This window comes from Wickerhamomyces ciferrii, contig 00001 (genome assembly GCF_000313485.1).
Source record: "Wickerhamomyces ciferrii WGS project CAIF00000000 data, strain NRRL Y-1031 F-60-10, contig 00001, whole genome shotgun sequence".
Lineage (NCBI taxonomy): Eukaryota > Fungi > Ascomycota > Saccharomycetes > Phaffomycetales > Wickerhamomycetaceae > Hansenula > Hansenula ciferrii.
The window spans coordinates 295,173-322,015 of record NW_011887739.1 but is presented as its reverse complement, the minus strand read 5'-3'; the positions used below and the strand labels follow the sequence as shown (position 1 = coordinate 322,015).

Here is a 26,843-nt window from a genome sequence, read left to right as displayed (position 1 = left end):
ACAACTTGAAGTATGTGCAATCAGTGATCAATTGTGTTGACTGTTTGTGAAGTTGGAATAAGTTGAAGTTGTTGTTATGTTTTGTGAATAGTCCTATATGAATTTTGTATTTGTTTTTTCTTTGTTTTCTAAACCTCATCGTTTCCATGGCAAAACTCTAAGCTACGCTGAAATTCACGGTAAGAACACGCTTCTGTAAACAAAAAACAAAAACAGTCGCGAAATCTCAAAAAAACAAGTGCTTAATTTAGTAACCATGGTGATCTGGAACAAAGATCTTGAAATCTTGAATCTCGAATCTCTTCATGCCTGAAGGACCATGTGGAAAGTTGAAACATTACTACGTTATTGCCTCGAAAAACCAATTGAATATATTTGTTTATGTATTTTCATTATTCATTAGTGTATACTCTATATAGTGTACCATGTATATAGTATCATGTTAACTCAAAACCAGCCTCAGAGTTTATAGCATAAATAAGCTTTTCTCTCAATGTTTTTTTATCTTTATAATCTGGTAATCTTAACATGTTTGTACAAGTAGCAGAGGATGGCAATGCATCTCTATGGCCTAATGACTTATCTAGGAAGATACCCAATCTTGGATTTAAAGCCTTGAATCCTAATAATGGTGCTCTAGGAACAGAAGTTACAAACTTCACCAATTGAAATCTATCTGTATTAGACATCTCTTCCACTACTTCCCAAAAGTATTTAACTGTCAAATCGGTTGGCTCACAATTTCCGTAATGAACATTTTCCTTTAAATCGTTAATATCAACGTCCTTTTCACCAGATATCAACATTTGGACTTCATATGGATTAAACATTGCTAACCATTCTTTTGAAATCATTCCAAATAAACCATTTAAAAATGAGTTACTTTGGATATTAATCAATTTGTTCAATTTGAAGTTTGACACCTCATGAATAAACTTAAGTTTATTGGAACTATTGACTTGTGTAATTGAACCATTCGGAATTAAATCAATAGATACATTTTTATTATTAATTTGTTCATCAATAGTAAATGTCAAATTCATTGACTCCAATTCTTCATCATTCATGTTTAATAATTTGACCAGATTTGAATAAATATCTTTATCAAGACTTCTCAAGTCATCAAATGAGTTTTTATATCCCGTATTGAATTTAGTTAAGAAAAATGGTGAGAAATTTATATCAACTAAAACTCTTTCGTAAAGACATTTACCTATAATTCTTCCTAGAAAGTTCAAATAATTGAGTGATTTTAACTGTTCTTCACTTTCAACTCTATATTGGTATTTCAATCCAATTTGTGGATTTGGGTATAACTCATGACTGTCATTTTCAACAAACAAGTCCTTGAAACCTTCCTTAACTGTACTTGTTAAAAATTCTTTAGTTAACCCACCACCATCTATACCTTGTTCAACTTGACCATGTTCATTAGTGAAATTAATCTTCAAAGGACCTTTAAAGGCTTCTCCCAGGGTATTAAAGCTTTCATATGCATCTTCTAGCATGTGTCCTCTTCTAATGTTTGCCCATTGTCTGGATCTTGTTGTGAATAATGAAAAGAATGCACCATCACCCAAGCCTTCTTTATCCTTATCCATATCCACAAGTAATTGGAAAATCTCAACACGTTTATAGAAACTGATGAAAAATGGAGCACGTAAAAATATTTTCAATAGCGGTTTTTGATCAGCTTTCAAAGTAGAAAAAATCCTTGTATCAACGTCAGTATCTGAGTCATCTTCAATTTCCTCTTTGCGCTCTTGATAATAAGTAATTAAAGTAACTAGATGTAATATATCAACTTTATTATTAGGTATTAACCATATTGATTTATCAACTATTGATAATCTGGAGTCTTTCAAGTAAACTTGATTTAATACTCTGACTGATAATGTTTCTAGTAAACCCCAAGCTTCGAATTTTGGTATACTTTTCAATAGTTTTGATTGATTCCAAAATAAATTCAAAACAAATCTTTTCAAAAATAAAGCAATTTTTTCAAATTTTTCTGAATTGAAATCATACTTTTTGAAGATCTCATAATCATTAGATACAATCAAATAATATTGAAAGACTTCTAAAAATATGTACAAATCATATTGTATGAAATTTAGATTTGGCTGAAAAAGATTATCTAAAGTATCTTTTGGAAGTGAATATATTGTGGTCTCTTCCATATTTATAAATTCTTTGAATAACGGGTGTTCAATAATAGAGTTGACCAAATTTTCAAAACTATCAGGAATCATATAAATAATGAAAGTTGATTTTAAATTTGGCTTTAAACGGATTAGTGAACCATAGAGACGAGTTAATATATGTGAATCTTTGACATTCTTCGTTACTGCTGAAATAAATTCACGGTTATAAAGTTGTTCAATTTTTTGATTCAATTCATCGTCAATTATCTTTCTTCTCAGCTTTTTGGATTCAAAACCATAATCTTGTTGATAATCCTCTTCATTTTCTTGAACGAAATCATCTTCTGACTTTGTTGAAATTGTGACTTGTAATGATGATAAAGCCCATGATATTGGTGAGATTTCATGCACATCGAATGTTGTAGCGCTGTTGATAAAGCATGTCAGCACAGTCAACACTTCGTCTTCATTTAAATGTGAAAAAACAGAAGAGTCAGTAATATTTTTGTCTAAAGTTTCAAAATTAATAACGAAATTTGATAATTTATCTAAATTTGGAAGAGTTAGAAACTTGATATAATTGGCAGTTTCCAGTGGTAAATATTTAGTGATAATAACCACAAGTTTATTGGCAGCATCAAAATGACCTTGCTCCGAAAAGAGACCAATTATCCTAGTGAATGCATTTATGATTTTAGGTGGTTCAATTTCTTGTTTTGGGTATAATCTATCTGAAAGTGAGAGTATGACCTCTAAAACCCTTTCATCAGATTGATTGTCAAAATTTAGCTGATTCAATGTTCTTGTTAGCACATTTAATAATTCATTGTGAACATTTTGATCCAAAATTTTGATATTTTCTTCAGTTAATAAGTCACTTAAAGTTTGAATATGTTGTACCTTGCGTTCATTGATTTTGTATAGCGTTGAATAAAACAAGGAAAAATGACGAACAATGAAATTGATGTCTTGATTACCTACAAGACTCTCCCATTGCAATGCAACATGCTTTTTATATCTTATTAAAGCCAGGTGTCTTCTAATAAACGACTGAACTATGATCACTGATTTTTCCCTAGCTCTTTCCTTTTCTCTTTTTTCTCTTTCTCTTTGAGTATGAAGCAAAATGTTTGTCCTATTGTTTTTGAAGCCACCTCCTAGATTGACAGTTCTCTTCTTCAATTGACCATTGAAATTCTGCATATTTGCATTAACCACAGGTCCGTCTCTTTATTCCTGTGTTGTACTCAGGGTGTGAGTGGCAATAAGAATTGGATTGTCTATTATCACCAAAATGACACTATTACAAATCTGAAAATTGCAACAGCCGAATAGAAAAAGTGACAAATAAAGTTTATAGATTTCTTCTTGTAACCCCAAATTTCCTGGAAAATGTGTAGTCTAAGAAAGCGCTTGATTAGATTTGTAAATGAGTTGCAATTGTATGGTTTAATACCATATAAGTTTTATAGTACTAAAAAGGTTTAAATTTGAACTTTTAAGTTAAGATCGTTGTTAGAATCAAATTATACAATTGAACGACATTTTGCGCAAAGTGGCAAGAAAATTACTTGATATAGTAATCACCCTAAACTTTTGCGCAAGTGCTTTAGCTAATCGGCGTAATCAGCTCCTAAATTTCCGCTTTCAGCGAATTTTGACGATTTTCCTTTTTCGACAGCCAAAAGTTCCATAAAAGACAGGAAATTCCAAAATTATTGTGGATAAATTTATACCAGGTACAAAGGTTTCAACTTTCATCAACTAAATCACCAAATAAAACCGTCAAGATTACCATTTCAAATACTCATACCTATTATTGAAACCGTCACTGGAAGAAGTACACTTTATCAATTTGAAGAAACTTTAAAGAAAAGTGTTCAAAAATCTATATTTTCAACAAAGCCTAAAAGTACGCTGCGCTTTTTATCCATTCCAAAGTCAAATAAAACTTAACCAATAGAGCTTTTTCATACCGCTGTGATCAGATTTGAAACAAAATCAGCCATAAAGATAGATACACGAATAGTGAGATATATATCGATACACTTAGACCTTATCAAGAGCTTTACACGTTTTTTTGGTGCTTATTTTAAAGCTTGATTTTCGTGCAGAGATAAGGGTCTCCATATTATTTCCAATCAATAAAATTTATACATATAAAGCAAAAACATCAAAAAATGACTATACCCTTGTTATCTGAACTTTTGATAGTATTATCAATTATACAACATAAAGCATGGTCCCTTCCGTTGATGAAAAGAGAAGGTGATGGTTATATTGATGATGGCGAGTCTGCAATCACCTTGATAATAGTACTCAGTATAACGGTATGTTCAATCATGTTGGGACTTTTGGCTGTTCTGCTCTGTGCTTTACTTAGATTTGCTTTGAAGAAGAAATATCTAGCGCTAGAGAACACAATACCAGGGTCGTTAGATGATGAATTTGAAATTGAAGAAAGATTGAGTGAATTATCCCCAAATGAACAAAACCTTTATAGATCAGGTCAAGATTTCATTAAACAATACCCACCTGTTAATGAAGAATTATCACTTTCAACACATTTGTTAATACAAGAAAAGGGGATAGAAGCTTGGGATTTCATTCCTGATCCTAATTTACCAAATGAAGCTATTTTCATCAACAATAAAACTGAAGTTAATTTCACAAATTATGACTATCAATGTTCAATTCAAACAAATCTACCAATACCCAAATTAAATGACGTCTATTATTTTGAAGCCAAAATATTTAGTTTAGAAGACCCAGAACATACAACATTATCCATAGGTCTTTCAACAAAACCTTACCCTTATTTTAGATTACCAGGAAGACATCATTATTCAATAAGTTATGATTCGGATGGATCAAGAAGATTTAACAATTCCTTTAAATTGAACGAAAAGGAAAGTAACGTATTTCCAGAATTACAACAAGGTGATGTTATCGGAATTGGTTATAGATGTCGTAGTGGTACTATTTTCTTTACAAGAAATGGTAAAAAGTTAAGTGAAAAGTCTATTGGTGGTCATATAAAAGGCTTCAGAATGAACAACATTTTTCCAATAATTGGATCTAATAACCCGTGCTCAATTCATGTGAATTTGGGACAATATGGTTATGTCTTCATTGAAGCTAATATCAAGAAATGGGGTTATGCATTGAAAGAAGGTACAAGACCACCTCTACCTGAATACAATTCATCGAATAATGATCTTTTAATAGAGTCGTCTAATGAAGATGATGACGAAATCATAGCACCACCAGACTTTTATTCAAATGCTGGTTATCAATCTTCAATTGGATCTAAAAAGAGTTTTAATGACAATATTACCTTAAACTCTTTACCACCAAATCCACCAACTTACGAATCTGATGATCAAGAAGAAGACGAACAATTAATAGCAAATACTAGTAATAATCAATTTTTAGGTGTTGATGAGGTTGAAGACTATGAAGCTAGAAATAGAAATAGTTTTGAAGTTACACCGGACGAGGAGGAGTCATAAGGTTCATTGAACAATTTTTATGAATATGAATAGTTTACATAATAAGGCAACGAGCAGGGAGCATTATACTTGTTTTTATGAGAGATACAACGGTTTAATATATGGTTTTTTTCAGTTTTTATTCACGACTTTAAAAACTTTTAAAGCAACTGATACTGCGATAATCCATAATTTATTGTCAACCAGTCAATACTACTAAATATCGAATTATGCGTAAATACATGTATTAAAATTAAAAAATTAACAAGAATGCTTTTTGTGTTGATGGCTCTTTGTCAACCATATGTTCTCTATATTATTTTGATTAAGTTTATTTATTAAAATGGATGATTTTCAGGTGGTTCACTTCCATTATTGAAATGATTACCATCATTTAAATCTAATGGTGTCCCTGCAGTACTTTCTTCCTTTAAAAAGTCATTAAATCCATCATTTGGATCATTTACAAAATTTGGATCTTGTACAAAATGTTGAAGTAAAGGATTATTATTGAACTCAAATGATGATATCTCATTATTTTGGTTTTGGTTTTGAGCTTTATTGTTTTCATTCAATTGTTGAGGTGGCTGTGGATTTGGATAGTTATTGACAACGGTTGTTGGTGATTGTGAACCCAGTCTTTGAGGTAACGAAAATTCTTGTTGTGGAATATTTGTACTATTATAATCCAGTATAAATGAATTCATAAATTTCAAAGATTGTTCAGATCCAGTGAAAACATGAGGTAATCCAGATCCACCAACAAATGCATCATTTACTTGATGACCCTCACTAAAATCATCACAAATTGACCATTGATTTATATTTTGTGCCATTGTTTGTGAGAAATAAACAGCAAATTTTGGTGGTTTGTTTAGTATCAACTTGAGTTCACAAAGACTTTTATTGGAGTCATCACCATCTGCAGTGATACTTATTGAGCAATTGTTAATTAATGAAATTGGATAAAATATTCTAAATAAAATTTTTGAAGTATCCGTTATAGCACTAAAAAAATAGTTTATTTCAAAGTTTTTTCTTGATATTATAATCATCAAATCTGTAGTATTATTCATGATTTCATTGATAGAGAATGGGGATAAATTCGATAAATTCTTCACACTAAATATGTTATCATGGGACAAGTTCCCGCTTTTGATACGCTTCCAACTCCCAACAGTAAGTGATTTAGCGTCCATAAAGAAATAATTGTTGTTTAATGTCAATGGTATATTATCATACCTTGTAGCAGATGATACATAACTCCCCACACCAAAAGTATATGGATCTTCCTTCTCTGTGTGTTGTAATTTTTCAAGTTTTCTAGATTTAGCTCTTCTATTTTGGAACCATATACGAACACTTCTTTCAGGCATACCAGTTTGTTCACTAATTCTTTTCCTCGTCTGTGCGTTTGGATTTGCATTTATATTGAACTCATTTACCAATAAAGCCAATACTTCACCAGAAGCTCTTGTTCTTTTTTGAGTGTTGTCATTATGTTGTTGTAATTGGGAATGAAATTGGGATTGTGATTGCTCATTTCCTTGAGGTGATGAATCTTGAAAATCTGAATACATCATATCAGAATTGACATTAGCCATTAGAGCTTGATCAAATTCATGTTGTGTATCAAAGAATTCATTGTCGTCTTGGAATTCTGAAAAGCCATGTGCTTGAAAGTTTGAATCCATCTTTGATTTATTTTTATTTATCTATATCCTTGCAAATTCACTTTATCAGCATTGACTATGAAGGTTGAAACAAAAGGCTTGTTGTATTGATGAGACGAAAGCTTGCAGGTTGAAATTTTAGTTTGAATCTTTTGAATAAAAGTATTATAATTCGCTTTTAGTACCAGATAAAAAAACTAGGACTTTGCTTCTCAGTCAAAACTTTAAAAATAAATGGGTAATTATTTGATAACAGCTAGCTTGAGCAACAGTGGACGGATTTATTATATGAATTATGAATTCCTTTATGTGAAGCCACTTTTTGATAGCAGAATTATTTGTCTTGAAATGCTTTGAACGGTGTAAATTCTGTTCAGAGCTTATACATGTGCATCATTTCAAGGTTGGAACTTGGATGTCTTTTTTTCCTTAACTTTTCGGTGATGTACTTTTTGAGTCGGAAGTCGTAAAACATAGATCAGATGCGGCACCTAATTCCGGTCCCATGTGGCACATAAAGAACAATAAATAACTTCAAAACTCAAAAGTTCAAACGTTCCTTAAAATTATATCTTTACTACAAGGGACAACGGTCATAAGAAACAATAACTAGAACATAAATCACTCTATAAAAAAAATCATCAACAAAAACCAAAATAAATAAAACGCTAATCTTACAAATGAAATCAGTAGCCTGCTACTATTCCAAATCTTTCATTCTTTCTTCAATGATCTTATCAACATCTTCATCGTTATCTTCCTTAACAAATCTTAATCTCTTACCCAATTTACGGGTTTTGGATTCACCTAAACGTCTCTTGAGTAATTTACCACTTGGTAAGACTTCAGTTTCGAACTCACCGTCATTATACAGATACGATGATGCTTTTGCTTCAGATGGGGTACCAGGTGGTAATTCAGTATCTAAAGTAATGGTGTTTTGTCTTCTGCGAGGCATAAATCTAGCCAGTCTTGATTCATCTTTGGACCAGACCCATCCTTGTTTCATTTGATCAAATGCTTCGGACTCAATTTTTCTGCGAATTTCTGTGTTTTTCTCCAATACTCTAAAAATATCAGAGTCGGTTGGCATAAACCAATTTCTCAGCACTTGCAAGATAATATCATACAATAATGGCATTGCAACAATGATCAATAAACTTGCCCACCAGGTAACATCTTTACCGAATTTCCAATAAATACCCTTGAAAACATCATAAATTTTACTTGTTTCTTGCTTATATAAACCAGGTAACAAACAACACCATAATAGCCAACCAAGACACGAAATCAAACAGGAAGCTAAATTCATTGAAGTTCTATCATGTTGTTCCAAATATTGTATTTTGATGTTGATTGTAAAGACAATGGCTGTAAATGTCAAAACACCACAAGGATATAACGAGTTATCTAATAATGCAGAGTAGCCCCAGAGATACCAACTTGAGAAACAAATCAATACTGATGTCGAAGCTGCAACAACCATCCAACCAATAAATATTCTCAAGTTGAAAGCTTCATTCAAACGCCCTTTTGAATATAATTCAGGGACAGCTAATAAGGTTGCAGGTTTCAAATCTTTTTCAAACATACCAATACACAACACTGGTAATGAAGTAAACAAGGTATTGAACATTGATAATGACCAAGGTTCATACAGTGAAGTACCTGTGAACATTGTATTTCTCTGAAATATGGCTTGTGTCAAGTAAAAAAGTAATTCTTTATAAAATGTTGATAAAACAAACTTGGAAGTTCTGACATAATTATAACGACCGTGAACCAATAATAACTTTTGCAAAAATTTGAATTGAGCAATTGAATAATCTGAACTTCTGGCTGCTTGTAAACCTTCTTTACCAGTGATACCAATACCAATATCAGCACTTTGAATCATTGCAATATCATTAGCACCATCACCAATCGCCAAAGTGACTAAATTTTTATTCAAATTACGGATATTTGTAACCATCATGGCCTTTTGGGAAGGACTAGCTCTGCAGCAGATCACTGAGTCAGTTTTGGTACATAATGTAACAAAAATCGAAAGAACAGATGGATCAGCTTCAAAATCAGCCAGTGTAGCACCATCAATAACAACCACACAATGTGCAACATTACCAGCTTTCAATTCTAAATCTGCTGCATTCATTTTAGTGATCACATCTTCATCATTTGAATCCAAAATAACAACAGTAGAGTAGTCTTTAATCAATTTACATGAGTAACCAATATTAATAGCAGTCTCTCTTTTATCACCAGTCAACATCCACAATTTGATACCTGCTCTTCTCAACTTTTCAATTGTATCTGAAACACCATCTTGTAATTTATCTTCAATTGCAGTAGTACCTGCCAACTCTAAATTATTCTCTAGCTTACCACCCACCTTTTCAATCAAATTTGCTCGATCAATCAGTGATGTTTTAGCACTTGCGTATTCGAGAGACCATTTTTCATATTCATTCTTATCTAGCCATCTATAACCGTATAATAATGTTCTTAGACCTTCAGTTGAAAATTCTTCTATATGTTGTAAAGTTCTTTCAATGATGTATTCCTCGTTCAAAACCAACTTATCATTACCAATATAACTTTCAGTGGAATCAATATTATATTTCTTACGTTGCTGTAAGTTGAGTGACTCTCTTGCCTCACTAACAACATCACTTAGTTCATCATCATCTCTCTTTTTATTTGATAAAAAATCATCTATTGAGTTAACATTGGAATTTATTGAGGCCCCACCAATTGAAGGTCTAGAGAATTGTAAAGATTTTCTTGAGCTTGGAATATCTTGTGATAGACGCTGCTGCAACACCAATTGGGCTTCGTTAGCTTTTCTTTGTGATGTGGACTTGAAAAGTTCAGCCTGTTTTTGGTTAACCAACTCAGAATTTCTTAATCTTTCCATGATAATATTATCAGCACCTTTACAAATCAAACATAAACGCCCATCTGGAAACTTAACCACGACAGACATTCTCTTTCTAGCTGATGAAAATTCCACAGTATCAGTGATTGTATAAACCTCGTCAACTGGATCCGAATCCATCCCATTTGGATAAGTTCTGATAGCCAAATCCTTATGATTCTTACCAAAAACGACATATCCCATATCCCTAGCTGCTACAACTAAAGCCAACTCATCAGGCGACGATGCTTGATATTCAATATCCTCTTCATCTTCTGAAATAGATTTAGGCAAACATGAATGACACAAAGCTAATGATAGAATAAAAAATTTGGCCTTCTTAGAGAACAATGTATTTGGGTGTACCTGGATATATTCAAGTAAATCTAAAGTTGACTTGAAATTTTGCGCATCATTTTCGCCAGTTTCTGCGTTTGATTTTGAGATTTCTGTTCTTTTGGATAATGCAGATGCTAAACTTGGTCTACCAGTATAAACTGTATTACTTTTTCTAATATCAATTGATGGTCTGGTCTTTGAAGAAATATATCCATTATCAGCATCATCACCACTACTTGATTCATTTATATCAGTAATTTTCCCGTTATCTTTATTAGCAAAAACCGAAGAATCTGTTTTGTGAGTCCAAGAAGTACCCGCAACACTAAACTTTCTAAAAATCATTAAATTATCAGTCAAAGTACCTGTTTTGTCACTAAATACATAGCTGACTTGTCCTAATTCTTCTAAAATGGTAGCAGTTCTTGATTCACACGGTGTATTGGAAGGTTTGTGATACATGTCAATATCCCAATGTAGGAAACCAGATTGAACAGCTTTGATAATTTCAGTTGTGACATACAACGATAAAGGAATCAATGTATTATACATAATGATGAATGACATCACTGTTGGTGCAATACCTGCTTCTTGATTGTATAAATACCATGAAGTATCCCAATGACTGTTCAAGTTTAATCTTTGAGCCATGAATGAAAACAACGATAATGACAACACAACAAAAACCATAAACCCAACAATCATATTGATGTATTTTTGCAATTTTGGAGCTTTAATTCTTGGATTTTTGATGGCATTCATTCTGATTTTGGATTCTTCACCTGTGAATATAACAAGACCAATAACATTACTTGTATTTCTTATAATGGAACCTCTATAGATAACATTTTCTGGCCCAAGAGGATATGTTTTACCGTCAAGCTCTAAAACACCTTCAAAATTATAAAGATCTGTATTTGGATCTTCAAAAGTGACACCAGCTTGGAAATTCTTTAAGCCATTAGCCGTATTCATGATATTTGTAATTTTACGATGTGGTATCCTTGATTTCAAATTTGTTTCCCCATCAAGATCCATTGTTTCCACAAACACTTCATTTTCATTAACACCATCCGAAGTCAATAATATGATATCAGCTGGTACCGGTTCATCTTGTTCTAATTTAACAATGTCACCAACTTTTATATCCTTCCACTTGATCTTGTTAACCGAAATATCTAATTGTTTGAGATAATTGTCCCTTGTGAATGTATTTGGCTGGTTGAAAGCATCTTGCTTCCGAGGTTGATCATACTCATATTCTTCAGGATCTAATCTTGAGACAGAGTTATGACTTGTAGTTCTTGACAGTGAATAAATTGACGTATTATCGCCATATCCCAATGCTCTTTTACTATCTTTATGTTGAACAATCTTGGAGAATTGATTATTTTCTTTCTTATCCAGTAAATGTCTTCTCCAGTCATCATACCCTTCTCTGACAATTGAAATTGTGATGAAAATTAAGAGTGGAACAATAGTTGTATAAGTACCAGTGGTCGACCAAGAAGGAATCATTTGTAAAATAGCCACTGTAAGAAAATAAAGGTTTGCAATTTTGGAAAATTGGGCATATAATTGACGCGGTAAGAATGTATATATTGAATATCTGGCAGATGTGATGACATTGTTTAAATATGGTTTTTTATACCTTTCATCTAGTAATAATTCGTCTCCTTTCTTGGATTGCACAGTTGGGTAAACTGAATGATTGAAATCTTTGGTCAATGATACTGGAAGTTTACGACCATTTTTTGAAGTTTTATATGGTCTGATATTAAACATAAAATTTTTGACATCCTGTAAAGTTTTGGATAATTTACCTCTTTGACCAGAATAAGTTTTCTTTCTTGAATCATGCCTTATTTTCTTTGGTTCTTGAAGCTCTTCATTGTCTGATGATATAATAGATGATCTGAATTCACGATTTGATTGATGGACTGGGTTTGAAGATTGTTCATTCTCTTCTCGTTCATCTAATGAATTAATTTCTGCAAGTGGACCATTTTGATTATTTTGATCATTTATTTGAACCAACTCTATGTTATCAGCCAACTGACCCGCCGGAGTACCACTTTCTGTGTCAGATCGCAGTTGTTTATCAACAGTTTTATTGAAAAGTTGAGTTCTTAATGAATAACCTCTTTGTCTTTTTTTGTGTGATGGTTTTTGATTTTGATTTTGATCCTGATTCTGATTATTAGGTATCTGATCAGCCATTATGATCGTAATGACACGTTGCTATGTCTAATACCTTGACTTTGTGAAAGATTGTACTAAACCAACTGGTCAAAACAACGGATTACTATTAACTTTCTTTGGATCAATAACGAATGTAATGTTTAATACTAAAACGTTTTTTTTTTGAAGCCCTTAAAATTTGACCGTTATAGCACGGTGCAATAATACTTATTCAATTGCTGATTATGACAACGACTTTTAATGACAGAGCGGGCTGTTAAACTCTGATCTATGGGTAGAAAGTGAATGTGAAGTAAAAACTAGGTGACCTTCCAAGGTAAATATCCTTAATAATTGATTTACCGCTGTGTCAAATCAAATCAATCAAAAGCGCAATTGACTGTGCTAAATCGATTCGAAAGGGCCTAAATTTCGGGCTTGGACTCTGGAGTCAAAATGGCAGTGTAGAATACAAAATTTACGGAAATTCTGTGGTGCGCTACAAAGACCAGTCAGTAACTTGGAGAAAAAAAACACACACTAAAGTTTAGGGCTTGAAAATAACTCGTCACGTGAACCAATTCAAATACACGTGATTTTCCTTTAAATGTTGCTATAGAAACAAATGTTTTTGTTTTCATTGAGATTTTTTTTTAAATTAAGCGGTTGTTTGTACAAATGTGTTGAAACTTGGTTCTTGATAAGTTCATTCTTGATATTTAGTCTGATATAACACTTCCATAGAGTCTAGACCACTTTGCAACAAGGTGATTGAAGCTAAAGCAATTACAACAATGTCGTCTGTTGATGATCTGGATGATCAATTGTCCTCTATGAGTATATCTCCATCGAAGCTGCCTACTACAAAGAAGTTAGATCCCAATCAAAAAAAGCCAACCAATGCCGCACCAAAGTCTTCAAGTATATTCCTTAAAAAAAACTTTGGATCTTTAAGCTCTCCAAAGAAGAAACCATTAAATAAGAATACTTCATTAACCCCAACCAAGAAGCCAGCAGCTTTCAATAAAAATGCTTTCTTCAGTGATACCCCATTAGCTGTTGATGATAAGAGATGGAATAATAACAAGCAGTTTTTTTCTGAGTTTAGCAAACAAAAGTTATCTCCCAACAAAGATTCTTTGAATCCAGTAGTTATTGATTCACCAATGAAACAAAATGAGAATGTTGATCCAAGAAATGATATCCAATTTCACCAGTCAGGGTTTAAGAAGTACGCAAATGAGGATTCACCTTTCAAAGATCCCTACTCAGCATTAAACAATAAATCAGTATCTAGAACGGGTGCTGCTTTCTTAGACTCCCCAGATCAATATGCAGATGAACAAAAATTAGTTGATAACTTATTAGCTAAGATCGGTGAAGATGACGATAGGAAAGAATTAAAGAAGCTACAAGAGCCAATTGAGGAAAAAGACAGAAAAGTTAAAGGACTAAGCGTAAATTTGCTAGACCATCAAGTTCACGGTTTGAAATTTTTGCGTAAAAGGGAACGTGATAAGGTCATTCATAAAGGTGGTTTGTTATGTGATGATATGGGTCTCGGTAAAACTGTTCAAACAATCGCATTGATAGTGAAGAACAGACCTGATGCTGATTATATGAAAGATTTAGATGATTTGGAAAATGATGACTTGAATATTATGAATAAAAATGTTCCTCTAAGAAAGTTTAAGGCTACTTTAGTTATTTGCCCTGTTAGTTTGACAACCCAATGGTCACAAGAAATCAAAAAGTTTGCTCCCCACTTGAGAGTCCTGATATTCCATGGTCCAAATAGAGCAACTAATTACAAAGAACTAAAGGACTATGATGTTATCATCTCGTCTTATGACACAATTAGATCTGATTTTGAAAAAGAAAAATCCCCTATATATCAAGGTTATTGGTATAGAGTTGTTCTTGACGAAGCACATACTATAAAAAACAAAAAAACCAAAACATCAATCGCAGCATACAATATTGAAAGTTTAAGAAGATGGTGCTTGACTGGTACACCAATTCAGAACTCGATGAGTGAATTGCAATCTCTATTTATATTTTTAAGAATTTCTAAATTTGCTAATGAAAACTATTGGAACCTCGTGATCTCAAAGACATTGAAGCAAGGTAAAGCCAAAGAAGCCTTTTCCCTGCTTAAGGAAGAGTTAAAAGAGATAATGTTGAGAAGAACAAAAGCTATTCTACAATCGACCAATTTCAATTTACCACCAAAAAATATTCATAGATGTGAAATTCAATTTACAGAGCTTGAAGAACAATTATACACAGACTTGAAAAGGCATTTTGTTCATAGCCTTGAAGATCAATTTGAGGAAATTGCATTTCAAAATAAAGACCCAAGCCTCAAGAAGTCGTATGAACCAGGTACATTATTCAGTAAACTATCACCATCCAAAATTGGAATTGATAATAAATCTTCAAAAAGTGACAGATCCAGAAACGAAAAATCCTTTTCGTTGTGTGCAATTGTGTATCTATTAAGATTACGCCAAGTTTGTTGTCACTGGAAATTATTGAGTGACTTGAGTGAAGAAGATTTGGAAGAGTTGAATAAATCTTCAACAGTTACTCGTCAATCTCAGCAAGGTAATGTTTCCCCATCAAAGAGAGATATGGATGTTGCACAAGAATTAGACGACATTACAAATTTTATGAATACACTTACTGTGAAAGAAACTAAATGTGAAATCTGCTTTGTGGAAAAAGTCAAAGGTACCGATAAGGTTTGTACAAAGTGTCACGAGAAACTGGAAAAGAACAAGAAATATGAAGGTTCAAAGGTTTTGAAACTTCTCGAAATCTTGAAGAAGGAACCAAAGAGAAAAACAATTGTATTCTCACAATTTAGGGAAATGTTATTATTGATGGGTCCTATTTTGAAAGATCATGGTATATCTTCTGTTAATTACGATGGTCATATGTCATTAAAGCAAAAAGATGCTGCGTTAGAAAAGCTAAGAAACAATGAAGATACCACTGTGCTTTTGTGTTCATTGAAATCTGGTGCTTTAGGTTTAAACTTAACCGTTGCATCTCAAGTTGTTATTTTTGATCCTTGGTGGAATCCCCAAATCCAAGCACAGGCTATTGATAGAGTCTATCGTATTGGTCAGACAAGATCAGTTGATGTTTATGAGTTTGCTATCAAAGACTCTGTTGAAGAGGAAATATTAAAATTACAAGACCGGAAAAGAAATTTGGCAAAGGCAATTACCGATGGTGATAATACAGCAAAGAATAAATTATTTGAAAAATTAAGCTCTAATGATTTAATCAAATTGTTTGGTCTAGGAAAACAATGAATAAACTGATGATGATTCTTGCATACAAGATTTAATGTAATAGTAGTATATAGTACTGTACAACTTACAAGTATAAATAATTCACATTACAATTTCATTTTTATTTTTAAGTTTTATTTATTATATCTAACTAGAATCCTCTAAAAAATTTATTTTTTTAAAGCTTCAACAGTGATTTTGTTGACTCTTTCAAAATCTGCAAAGACTTCAGAGTTGATTAAGTTATCTTCATGCAAAACTTCAACCAAATTGAAAGCTTGCTTAATGAATTTGAAGCCTTTAGAGAGATCTTCTTCAAGATTTGAAATCGAGTTATGTTGGCCTCTAAACGCTTCGAAAACTTCAAGTTTGGCTCTTGCCAAATCACCATCTTGTTGAAAATAGATATCAAAGACTGCCTGGAACACAATCCCCAAGATAGTATTTGGTGTTCCTTCTTTATATGGAATTTGAGACACTAATTTCCTCCATTGTGAATTTGTTTTATCCAATTTTGAAACTTCATTATTTGCTAACGAGTTGACTAATACACATTCTAACAATTCTCTAATATTATTTTTGACTAAATCAATTGACGATCTGAAAGCTAATATATTTCTGGAAATAGGCCCTATATATTGTGTTTGTTTCTGTTCCACTTGGAGAAATGTAGCTAATCTTGCAAATAATAGAACTGTTCGACTATTTTTCGGATCTGTGGTTGTTGAATTACCGATCAAAGATGGTGTAAATGGTTCTGTAATTTGGAAGGCATTTAATTTGATGAAGATCAATAATGTCAATAGTTTTTCTTGATGGATCGGATCAAAATTTTTGATGGCGAATAAAGATTTAGACCATTTGTTTGGAACTAGTTTACCATTTTTAAAGTCAATTAAACCTAACAAGCTCAAAGTTCTTAAAGTAGATGTAGCTATAATTTCATAATCAGTTTTCAATCTGTCAGCTTCTTGAGAAACACCATATTCACCTATGATCTTTTTACCAAGTAAATCATCCTCTTCTAACGAGTTCAAAAATGAAGAGAAATTGAATGTTTCAGTATCAGACTTGATGACAATTCCATCAATAGTAGTTGACATTGGTGGATACATCTTGTTGTCAAGTTCAACATCATCTTTATCGAAATATTTGACAAAATGAATTTTCTTCACTTGATAATATCTATTGATAGATTGTGTCAACAAATTGAGTTCTTTGTTTTTGAACGCATTGACTGTTGAGCTAACCAACGATTTGTACTGAGATGGAATACCCCCATCTATTGGTTGATTTTCAAAATAAGTACCATAAACGACAGACTCCAAGATCTTTGGATTTATTAAACCTAAGGATTCATAAAAAAAGTATTCATGAGGTAACCTTTGACCAATAATATCATGTATATCAGATGGTGGTAGAGTGTCAGGATTTGGAGGTTCTATATGTTCATCATAATGTGATAATTCAACTCTTCCATTTTGTTTCAATACCGGTAAGTATTGTAGAGCTAAAACACCTTTCTGAAATCTGGTCTTGACATCTTCATTGTTTAATGCTGAAATATTTGAATAAATATTACCACCACCATTAATAATTGAGAGACCAATATGGAATAATTGTTGTTGTGGGTACCCATTATAAATTGGCAATGTGACAGGCTGTAAGTCACATCCAACAGATACAGCGATTTCCAGTAATTGTTGAGGACCGATTTGAAATTCATTTAAAAGCCTGCGTTTTTCAACGAAACGAAATACTTTTTCTGGAAATTCGAATGCAAAGATATACTTATCAACATTTGGTAAGAGTACGCATTCAGTTGGACCATAGATAGCATCAATATATTCAGTTTCATAGAAGTATGATAATTGAGCCCAGGACAGGTATGGAGCGACAAAATACTCAAGACCCAAGTCATTAAAATAGTCAATCAAATCTCTAGTAATTGCTTCAAATGTAAATGGTGCATTGTAGTCTCTAAAAGTGTCATGTGGGGTGAAAGGAATTGAGGTTTGGTTTTTAGACTGGTAAGAACCATAATGGTTCCATGCTCTCTCTCTGAAAGTTTCAGCTGATGAATTCTCCTTAGAGTTTTTCAAGTCGTATTGATCCACAATATCATTACCACTGAAGACAAATATTGGTGTAATATTTAACTCCCTAAACAATTGGACATCGGATCTAATGTAGGTTTTCAAAGAGTTTGGAAACCCACCAATAGCATCAATGTTCAGTTCTCTTTTGGATCCCAACAGCCTAGAAAGGTAGTGGTTGACATCAATACCCAATCTAGAGTTTTTGAGCGTTTCCACTGGTAGTGTTACCGGTAAGTTTCTTTCGAAGAAATATTGTTCCAGAGATTTGACTATAGGCATTGAGCACAGTTAGTAACGCGTCTTGCAGAAATAAGTAGCACATGGTACTCACTAGGCATATTTCAATCAATCAAACTATTGAGTTGGGGCTTGCAATGGAATTGTATTGTTCTTTGAAATTAAACGCCAACGTCTTTTCATTGTAGTTTGTAAACACAGCTCTGAACCTGAATTTTGACGTTCAAGACAACTTCCGAATTCGCGGCCTCGAATCTCGCGCGTCTTTGGAGCTTTCGAAATTAATTGAACAGCGTATCCCAAAATAATGGGTCTAATTGACTTGAAAAGAAGTTGTTCTACTTGACTTCTAAATTTGAACTCAATTGACCCTCAATTTCACTGTATACTCTGTGGAAGTTACAAGAAAGCAATGAAGTTCACATTACTGGCCTTAACCTTGTTTTTGGCGGTCACCAATGCCTTGAGTGCATCAAATTTGTTCAAGCATAAAGAAAAATCCAAATCAAATGTCATTAAGTTAACAAAAAACAATTATGAAAGAATTTTAGAAGGTCCAAGGGACTCATACATCTTACTCTTACTTACAGCTACAAATCCACAAGTTGGATGTACTATTTGTCAACAGTTAAGTCCAGAATTTGATAAGCTTGCAGACTCATGGTTCTCTGACCATCCAGATGGTGATAATTTATTCTTTGCAAGATCTGACTTTGCTGATGGATATCGTGAAATTTTCCAAGCTTTCCAATTGAACAACGTCCCAAGACTCTACTTGTATTCACCAACTGAAGATACAACAAAATTCAATGAAAATTTACAACAATTACCTGTTCCAGGTAACAATTTGGGTCAAGAATTAGCAGCAGTATTAAGTGAACTTACAGAGAAAGATGTTAAAATTTATGAAGCAGTTCCATATGGAAGTATATTAATCACAGCTATATTCACATTTTGTTCAGTCTTGTTGTTGAAAAAGAACTTTTCATCAGTTTCAACTGTTTTCAGCAATAAACCATTATGGGGTGGGTTAACTGTTTTTTCAATCTTGGTTTTCATCACTGGTTATATGTTCAACGCAATTAGAGGTATGCCATATGCTAGAACCTTACCTGATGGAAGAGCCGAATATTTTGTCTCAGGTCAACAAGCTCAACTAGGTGCTGAAACTCAAATTATGTCATTCATTTATGCGATTTTAGCATTTTCATTTGTTAGTTTGGTCACCAGAGTTAAGTACATTAAAAATGAAAAAGTTCAATTCATTGCCGTTGCTATAATCGTCTTTATAATTTTGGTTGTTTATAGTGCATTATTCCTTATCTTCAAATTCAAGAGTCCTGGTTATCCATATCAATTATTAAAATTATGGGGTTAAGTTCAAAGAGGGCATGTCAAAGTTTGAATACAATTCCACAAAATACATCTCGTATAAATATATAAATGCAAATGCTAGATGCTAAAGCAAACAAAAAAAAAAACGTTTCATAAGTCATAATGGTTGTAGTCATATCTTGAGTTTTATTCTATCCACCCTTTGTTCAACCTCTTTCAATGTAGTTTGTACCTTAATTAGTCTCTTTCTAAGTGATATAATGCGTTCGTTGGTGTCTTTAACATCAATATCAACAATCATTTGATCATTATATTTCTTCAACTCTATAGTTTATTTGTTAGCCTTTAACCTCCCAAAATTCTTTTGAATAATCAGTGTACATACTTTCTTCCATTATCTTGAGTCTGGCGATCAATACAACTTGTGATTCATGTAGTGTTTGCAAGTGGTTTGATAAAGCCTCTAATGGACCACCGACGAGTGATTGAACAACAAGCTCCATCGGATGGATATCGTAGCGCTGTGATTGTGAAAGTGGTTCTCCTTCGGTGGGGTTGAAGAACCTGAAGTCCTCATTATTACCTGATCTTGACATTTTTCAGTAAATTAATAAGATAGTCGTTAATTGTGAAGGTATAGTGCACTGTTGTGTTATTATATTTAGTGAATAATTGAATTTTCTTACTAAGCTTAGCTGGGATTTTTCTAGTATACAAAATTTAATCAGAAGAGTAAACAGACCAAAAGAAGGGCACAATAAAGCCAATCACAAACCACATTAACTGAAATGTCAAGTCTAAATGCATTTAGAGAGAGTGAGTATTCTAAGATATGTTAAGAGTACATCAAGTGGATTTACTAACAATTTCTCAGAAAAAGTTGCCGTAATAACGACAGATGGGAAATACTTTGTCGGTATACTAGAAGGTTTTGATCACCTAACGAACTTAATACTCACTGAAACTCAAGAAAGAGTAATATATCAAGATGAAGAAAGCATAATAGAAGATTTAGGTTTGCAAGTGATACGAGGCGATTTGGTTTCATGCGTAGGGCTGGTTGATGAAGAGTTGGATAAACAGATAGATTGGACCAAAGTTAAAGGTGCCCCTCTAGTGAAGACAAAAAAATCAATTCAATGATTCAAGTTGATAGACTTCCCTACGGAGCCTGGATGTTCAACAAAATATGTATTTATAGAAATGTGATATGATGAAATACAAGCTAATTAATAAGGTGAAGTGTATTTATCTAAGGAATGAACGTTTAATAGAGTTTATATAATAATAAGAGTTCAATTGTAGATTTTTGGGTCAACATATTTCTTTTCTTCACCAACTGCAACATATGGTGGAATTCCAAATTGTTTTAATTTCACAGCCAATTCTAATAAATAATCAATAGCTTCGTTGTACACTTTAGCCTTCCAAACAGTTTCACCCCAGACATAGATACCATGTCTTCTAACAATAACTGCTGTAGCACCTGGATATTCTTCGATTGCCTTTTGTAGTGTATCAGTCAAATCTTCTTCATGTGCTGTATTTTCAATGATTGGAATGGTCAAAGTATCAAAGAAACTTAGATAACCTGGTTCTGTAACTTTAGGAATGGCTTTAATTTGTTCAATATTAGCAATTTTGAATTCCTTTTCATAAAGCAATGAAACCATAACTGCAGCTTGCGAATGTGTATGTATACAAGCACCAGCATTTCTCATGGTATAAGCTGACATGAATAATGGTGTACAAGCAGATGGTTTATAAATCTTCGGAGTTCTCAAATATTTGGTAGATTCCAAGTCCATAACAAACATATTTTCTGGGAGCATACGTTCCTTTTGTACTCCTGATGGTGCAATAAAGATCTTGTTCCCATCCCTTATACTTATACCACCACCAGTACCTGTAACCCATCCGTTATCATAGAAAAGTTTACATAATTCACAAATCAAGTTGGCTGGATGGTTTGGATCTGTACTTGTGATCAATTGATCTTCCGGGTCTGTAGTAGCCTTCTCTGGAGCAGTTTGTTCCTTTGAATGATTGCAGAAGCAGCTTGACATTTCAAATATGAGTGAGTTTGCAATATTTCTGTATAATGAGAGATTGATTATTAGATTTGATTATTTTGTATTTTATATCACGATGTCTTAATTCCCTTCAACACATGCTCAAAAAAATCCGAAATGATCCTCGCCTGTAATATGTACGCGCTAGAAATCAAGCCACAACATGAATAGATTCACGAATCAAGGTGGATTTGTGACTATAAAACAAATACTACACTGGAGAAATAAATATGATTCGTAAAATTTCATTAAAATGCTTTAATTAAACAAGAATATGCTGCATATATATATAAATTATTAAAATAAATAAAAGCTTAAAGACCCATCTCCATGGCAATGTCCTTTGCTAATGGTTTATTTTGTAGTGCTTTGGACTGACTGATACTTTTGACCTGACTTGGTTTTCTAGAAGATACTGAACTTGATGAATTAATTGTAGATGGTTTAAATCTATAGATTGTATCAGCAGCTTTTGGAAGATCGTAAAACCAACCTCTTGAATGTAAAATGTTCATAAATGCGTCTATAGTTTGTAAAGATTGTAAAGTCCTTTTAGATCCGATAATGATTAGCTTTGATCTTGCTCTTGTGATTGCAACATTGACTCTTCTCCATTCTTTTAATAAACTACCAGCATCATTTCTGTGATTTGATTTGACAAGAGAAATAATAACACAATCCTTATCTCTTCCTTGAAATTGATCAGCTGTTAACATTTCAATATCCTTGTAATCACTAAACTTTCTGTAGAAAAGACGAAGTTGAGCTCTATAGAAAGACATAATACCTATGCTTGATTGTTCAACTCCACACAAAACCATACCCTGAACTATTTGGTGAACCAATTCAGCTTCTTTATGATTTTCAATGTTTTCCTTAGATGCAGATTCTTCACATCCTCCGACATTATCATGGTTCAAGAATAGCACTTTGTTCTTATCATCTAAAATAGCATCCATCCAGAATTGATCAGGTGTCACATCTTGGGAAATAACTTCATTTAATCTTCCTTTTTCAGGTATTCTCAATTTCTGGTTTGCAACTTCATCTGAGCCGCACTTCAATCTACCTTCATAAATGATAGTATTGGATAAAAGCATAATATCACTACACATTCTGTACTGATGTGTTAAGTCAACAACTGACTCTGGGTGACTTTCACTCAATGATTTGAACAAACTTTTTGAAAGGCCAGCTTTTGCATCTTGGTTAACAATCAATGGAGGTAATTGATAATGGTCACCCACAAGAACGAATTTATCACAAAAGCCCAACGGACCAAGACATACAGGCATTGATACCTGAGATGATTCATCAACAATACAGTAATCAAATCTTCTCTTATTGAAAATCCAATCAGATATACCAAGACAAGTTGTAGCAACAACTGGAGGTTCCATAAATGCCTTATCCAAATCCGATTTAGACTTTATATCCTTTTGGTATGGTGAGAATTCTTTAATCTCTGGGTGAATTCTTGAGACGCTTCCTAGCCTGACGATTCCTATATCATCATTCTTCATCTTAAGCAAAATATTATCAACTGCAGAGTGTGTATATGAGGTCAAAAGAACTGATTTATTTTGACTCACTAATAACCTGATCAACTGTGCAATAACAGTAGTTTTACCAGTACCTGGCATCCCTAGAAGTAAAGCATAATCTTCAGCAGAAAGTACTTTATCAAAAGCTTGAATTTGGTCAATATTGAAACTGTGGCCTTTTGGTAATTCATAAAGTACCGGTTTAGCCTTGAAAACTGGCTTCCTTCCTTCGACAAATAACTCTCTTTTATGAACATCACCATCTTTTAAGAAGAGATTTAATAAATTAAATCGAGCCAGCTTCATACCATGAAACATCTCATCTTTATCAATACGATATGTTAGATCACCATTTGTTGTACTATTTCTTTCCATCGGTCTCAAAACTGTCTGGTATGTTTGGTTATTTCTAACATCAAAATTATCCAACTTCACATTGTTGTTCTTCAATCTTCTAATTGTTGAAATTGTGATCTCAGTTGGTCTAACACTAAGAACAAAACCTGAACAAAGAGCAAAGTGACCTGATTCATCACTTACTATGATTCTATCATGCTTGGATAATTGAGATACATTTAAAGCAGCAGCACCTTTTGTATTTCTTTCAAATGTGTAAATGTACTTTTTGCTCTCGTCACCCTCTTCATCAATGGCACCTTTGATAACCAAGTTACTCAAGCATTTTCCCGATGTCTTTTCTCTTGTAGGACCATCAGTTAGGAATAGATCACGTTTCAACATATTGATGGAACCTTCTTCTTTGGTTATGAGATCATCCCAATAGTTGAAAAAGCTTTTATGAGAATCCTTATTCAAATGGCCCGTGATATCATCGTAAACATTATCTTTTAGTCCACTTTCATTGGCAGTTCCATCTTCCATGAGCTTGTTATAAGTCATACACTCAGATACAGCGTAGCAATTATCACACTCTGCTGATTTTTTTAATTCTGGTAATGCTCTTGATCCTTCCTTCAAATAGTTGGACAATAAATTTCTGCACATGACCAAATCTTTGAGCTGTCTATGATCAATTTCAAATTTTGTTGTTTCCTTAAGACGAGTGTACACAAGCATAAAAAATCCAACGTCCATTTCATATCTATCTTTTAAAAGTAGAGTATAAAGTGAAGCTTGTGCACCATGAGCTAACTGTGCTCTATTACCAGACTTGAGCTCCAATGGTGCAATAAATTTACCGCTTTTACTAGAGCTTTGTAAGTTTGCTTCAATTGTAACATCAATCAATCCTCTTAACCCATATATTGGAGACCAAATATTTTCTTCAATGTCTAATATATTACTAGCTGAAAACAATGATTTCTCCCTCTTTCCTGAGATTCTAATTCCGGAACGCTGTAGTGGTTTATCAACTGCATAATTCTCATACCAAGTCTTTATATAAGGTATGTGGTTGCTAACTTCACCTCTTATGCTTTCTTTGGTCTCATCTATAACCAAGATTGTTAATAAATTATCATCAAGCTCATGCTCAAGTTCCTCATGCAAAAATTCACTTGAACAGTTTCTCTCTCTCAATACCGCTTGAAACAACGAATGGACAATTTCACCAACTATCAATGCCATATTATATTCACCTCTAAAATCCAATCTAGTCTTAAGAACTGACCGTCTATAACAATTTATAGTATCACCAATCAACGTTGCTGATAGTAGTAAGTCAGGGTTCCAAATTAATAAATTATCACTATCTTTATCAACCAGCTTGTAGCTTTCCCCAACTATGTGAATCACATCCTGAGCACCAATATCAAGTTTCACCCAAGGATCTCTAACAACAATCTTTGATGTATTACCATTTCCATCAACAGCGGTCAAAATTTTTTGATCCCTTTTGACATTCTTCTGTGTGAATGATGTGGTCAATACATGCTTGACTTGAAACCTTTTGACATTCTTCCTCTCAACTGCACATTTTGCCAGATTTTGTTCTTCCTTTTTGTAATGTTCGATTTTAGTAGTATCAGTTCTTTCAATGTCCTGTTTGAAAACCTTGGATCCTTCAAAATCAATTTTTTTGATGCGTTCTTCTTGAGTAGTCAGCCTGGGCTCAGCATTAGTTTGTGTGTTAGGCTGTTTCTGTGTAAGCTTCTCCTCGATCATCTTATCAAATTCTTCATCATCTAAGTCATCATCTTCGAGGGTATCGTCGAAATCATCGTTATTTTCCAAGGTCTTTTGGCTTAGCTTCTCTATTATATTTTCAACCTCGTCTTTCTTCAATATGGTTGGTTCCGGTTTAGCAACCTGTGTAGAGCCTTTCTCTAGCACCTTATCCAAATCATTCATAAAGTCATCACTAAAATCATCACTAAAAAAATCACTTGAAACATCAAACGACTTATCTGGTTTTGTATCATTTTTAATATCTTGATGGTTCAATTTCACAGGTATATTAGTTTCCTCTGGTCTCTTTACCTCTTGATTTAACTGTTGTTTAGGTTCCGTGAGAGTTTCTAGGTTCTCCTCTGTTGTGTCAAACCCGGATTCAATGGTACTAATTAAACTTGTAATGTCCTTCCGTTTGATATTTCCTTGAAGTGGTGTTGCAGGTGAATTAGTTAAAGAGCGATTTGCCATGATCTTGGATTTCTGACCTGTTAATGATTTGACACTATTACATCTTGGAAAACTATCACTTTTTGGTATCAAAGATTTTGGTGTTGATGTGAATTTTTGATTCGGGTTTGTTTTCAATGTAGTAGGTGATCTTTGGGATGCAAAATTATCATACATCATTGATTGATACTTGTTAGAAACATTATTCATGGGATCTATCTTTAGTAGTTCTGTTGTTAAAGGAGATGACGGAAGATTTTTTTGATTAGTATCACCTTGTTTGATCTGCTTTGGAGTTGCAGCCCAAAATACGTGGTCATCAGAGCTATGATGGTCATTCCTTATTATTTCTCGTGACTCCTTCGATGATGGTGAATCTGTCTCTTGTTTGGGTATATTTGGGTCAACTTTTATTTGTTTTAATGGAGTTGAGCAATTCAGATTATTAGTTGGTGCAAATACGTATTTTGTCTTTAACTTGGGAAATGGTGAGTCGTTTTCCTTTTGATTTATATCTTTCCTCCTCTTTTCCAGACGGTGCTTGTTAGGCGATACAACCTGTTTAGCATCTCTTTTCCTATCAGACATGGCTCATGTCTCTAATATAGCTTCTAATAACCAGATGGTAATATTCTAGTCTCATCTGTTTTGGTTTTGTGATGCGTAAAATCTTAATCGCGCTCGCGCAACCGCGTTTCAGCTCGTGATAATCACGTGAATTCTCTTCTTGGTTTCAACTTTCCATTATAATGATGGATTTTTGAAGAATTAAAAACAAAATGTTCAGATAGATACGCTTAGATCATTGTTACCTCAATATCCGTATTTACCGTATTTACCTCTCACAGAAGTAGGATGAATTGTGGACATTCGATGCGAAACGAAATGACTACTGATATTAACTATAAAGGGAAAAGATAAGATGCATGAGT

The 26,843-nt window shown here is 33.2% G+C and overlaps 11 protein-coding genes across 11 annotated transcripts; 4 read left to right on the top strand and 7 right to left on the bottom strand.

The window, feature by feature from the left end:
• Window positions 1-437: 437 nt before the first annotated feature.
• HUL5 (ubiquitin-ubiquitin ligase HUL5) lies at window positions 438-3,347 on the bottom strand (the record flags this gene model as incomplete). Its single annotated transcript, XM_011279367.1, has 1 exon — window positions 438-3,347. The coding sequence occupies one exon, from the start codon at window positions 3,345-3,347 to the stop codon at window positions 438-440; it is 2,910 nt and encodes a 969-aa protein (XP_011277669.1).
• A 977-nt stretch (window positions 3,348-4,324) lies between these two features.
• On the top strand, window positions 4,325-5,656 carry EAR1 (Ear1p; the record flags this gene model as incomplete). The annotated part of the gene is made up of 1 exon (XM_011279366.1): window positions 4,325-5,656. One exon carries the CDS (start codon window positions 4,325-4,327, stop codon window positions 5,654-5,656), a length of 1,332 nt encoding a protein of 443 aa, XP_011277668.1.
• A 317-nt stretch (window positions 5,657-5,973) lies between these two features.
• PHO2 (Pho2p) lies at window positions 5,974-7,329 on the bottom strand (the record flags this gene model as incomplete). Its single annotated transcript, XM_011279365.1, has 1 exon — window positions 5,974-7,329. The coding sequence occupies one exon, from the start codon at window positions 7,327-7,329 to the stop codon at window positions 5,974-5,976; it is 1,356 nt and encodes a 451-aa protein (XP_011277667.1).
• Window positions 7,330-8,008: 679 nt separating this feature from the next.
• DNF3 (aminophospholipid-translocating P4-type ATPase DNF3) lies at window positions 8,009-12,781 on the bottom strand (the record flags this gene model as incomplete). Its single annotated transcript, XM_011279364.1, has 1 exon — window positions 8,009-12,781. The coding sequence occupies one exon, from the start codon at window positions 12,779-12,781 to the stop codon at window positions 8,009-8,011; it is 4,773 nt and encodes a 1,590-aa protein (XP_011277666.1).
• Window positions 12,782-13,536: 755 nt separating this feature from the next.
• On the top strand, window positions 13,537-16,065 carry BN7_139 (DEAD/DEAH box helicase; the record flags this gene model as incomplete). The annotated part of the gene is made up of 1 exon (XM_011279363.1): window positions 13,537-16,065. The coding sequence occupies one exon, from the start codon at window positions 13,537-13,539 to the stop codon at window positions 16,063-16,065; it is 2,529 nt and encodes an 842-aa protein (XP_011277665.1).
• Window positions 16,066-16,214: 149 nt separating this feature from the next.
• On the bottom strand, window positions 16,215-18,422 carry MKT1 (Mkt1p; the record flags this gene model as incomplete). Its single annotated transcript, XM_011279362.1, has 1 exon — window positions 16,215-18,422. The coding sequence occupies one exon, from the start codon at window positions 18,420-18,422 to the stop codon at window positions 16,215-16,217; it is 2,208 nt and encodes a 735-aa protein (XP_011277664.1).
• Window positions 18,423-18,792: 370 nt separating this feature from the next.
• On the top strand, window positions 18,793-19,758 carry OST3 (dolichyl-diphosphooligosaccharide--protein glycotransferase OST3; the record flags this gene model as incomplete). Its single annotated transcript, XM_011279361.1, has 1 exon — window positions 18,793-19,758. One exon carries the CDS (start codon window positions 18,793-18,795, stop codon window positions 19,756-19,758), a length of 966 nt encoding a protein of 321 aa, XP_011277663.1.
• Window positions 19,759-20,053: 295 nt separating this feature from the next.
• BN7_136 (uncharacterized protein) lies at window positions 20,054-20,311 on the bottom strand (the record flags this gene model as incomplete). Its single annotated transcript, XM_011279360.1, has 1 exon — window positions 20,054-20,311. One exon carries the CDS (start codon window positions 20,309-20,311, stop codon window positions 20,054-20,056), a length of 258 nt encoding a protein of 85 aa, XP_011277662.1.
• A 205-nt stretch (window positions 20,312-20,516) lies between these two features.
• Window positions 20,517-20,858, top strand: LSM8 (U4/U6-U5 snRNP complex subunit LSM8; the record flags this gene model as incomplete). The annotated part of the gene is made up of 1 exon (XM_011279359.1): window positions 20,517-20,858. The coding sequence occupies one exon, from the start codon at window positions 20,517-20,519 to the stop codon at window positions 20,856-20,858; it is 342 nt and encodes a 113-aa protein (XP_011277661.1).
• Window positions 20,859-21,010: 152 nt separating this feature from the next.
• Window positions 21,011-21,781, bottom strand: MDE1 (methylthioribulose 1-phosphate dehydratase MDE1; the record flags this gene model as incomplete). Its single annotated transcript, XM_011279358.1, has 1 exon — window positions 21,011-21,781. The coding sequence occupies one exon, from the start codon at window positions 21,779-21,781 to the stop codon at window positions 21,011-21,013; it is 771 nt and encodes a 256-aa protein (XP_011277660.1).
• A 320-nt stretch (window positions 21,782-22,101) lies between these two features.
• On the bottom strand, window positions 22,102-26,499 carry DNA2 (bifunctional ATP-dependent DNA helicase/ssDNA endodeoxyribonuclease DNA2; the record flags this gene model as incomplete). The annotated part of the gene is made up of 1 exon (XM_011279357.1): window positions 22,102-26,499. One exon carries the CDS (start codon window positions 26,497-26,499, stop codon window positions 22,102-22,104), a length of 4,398 nt encoding a protein of 1,465 aa, XP_011277659.1.
• Window positions 26,500-26,843: the final 344 nt, after the last annotated feature.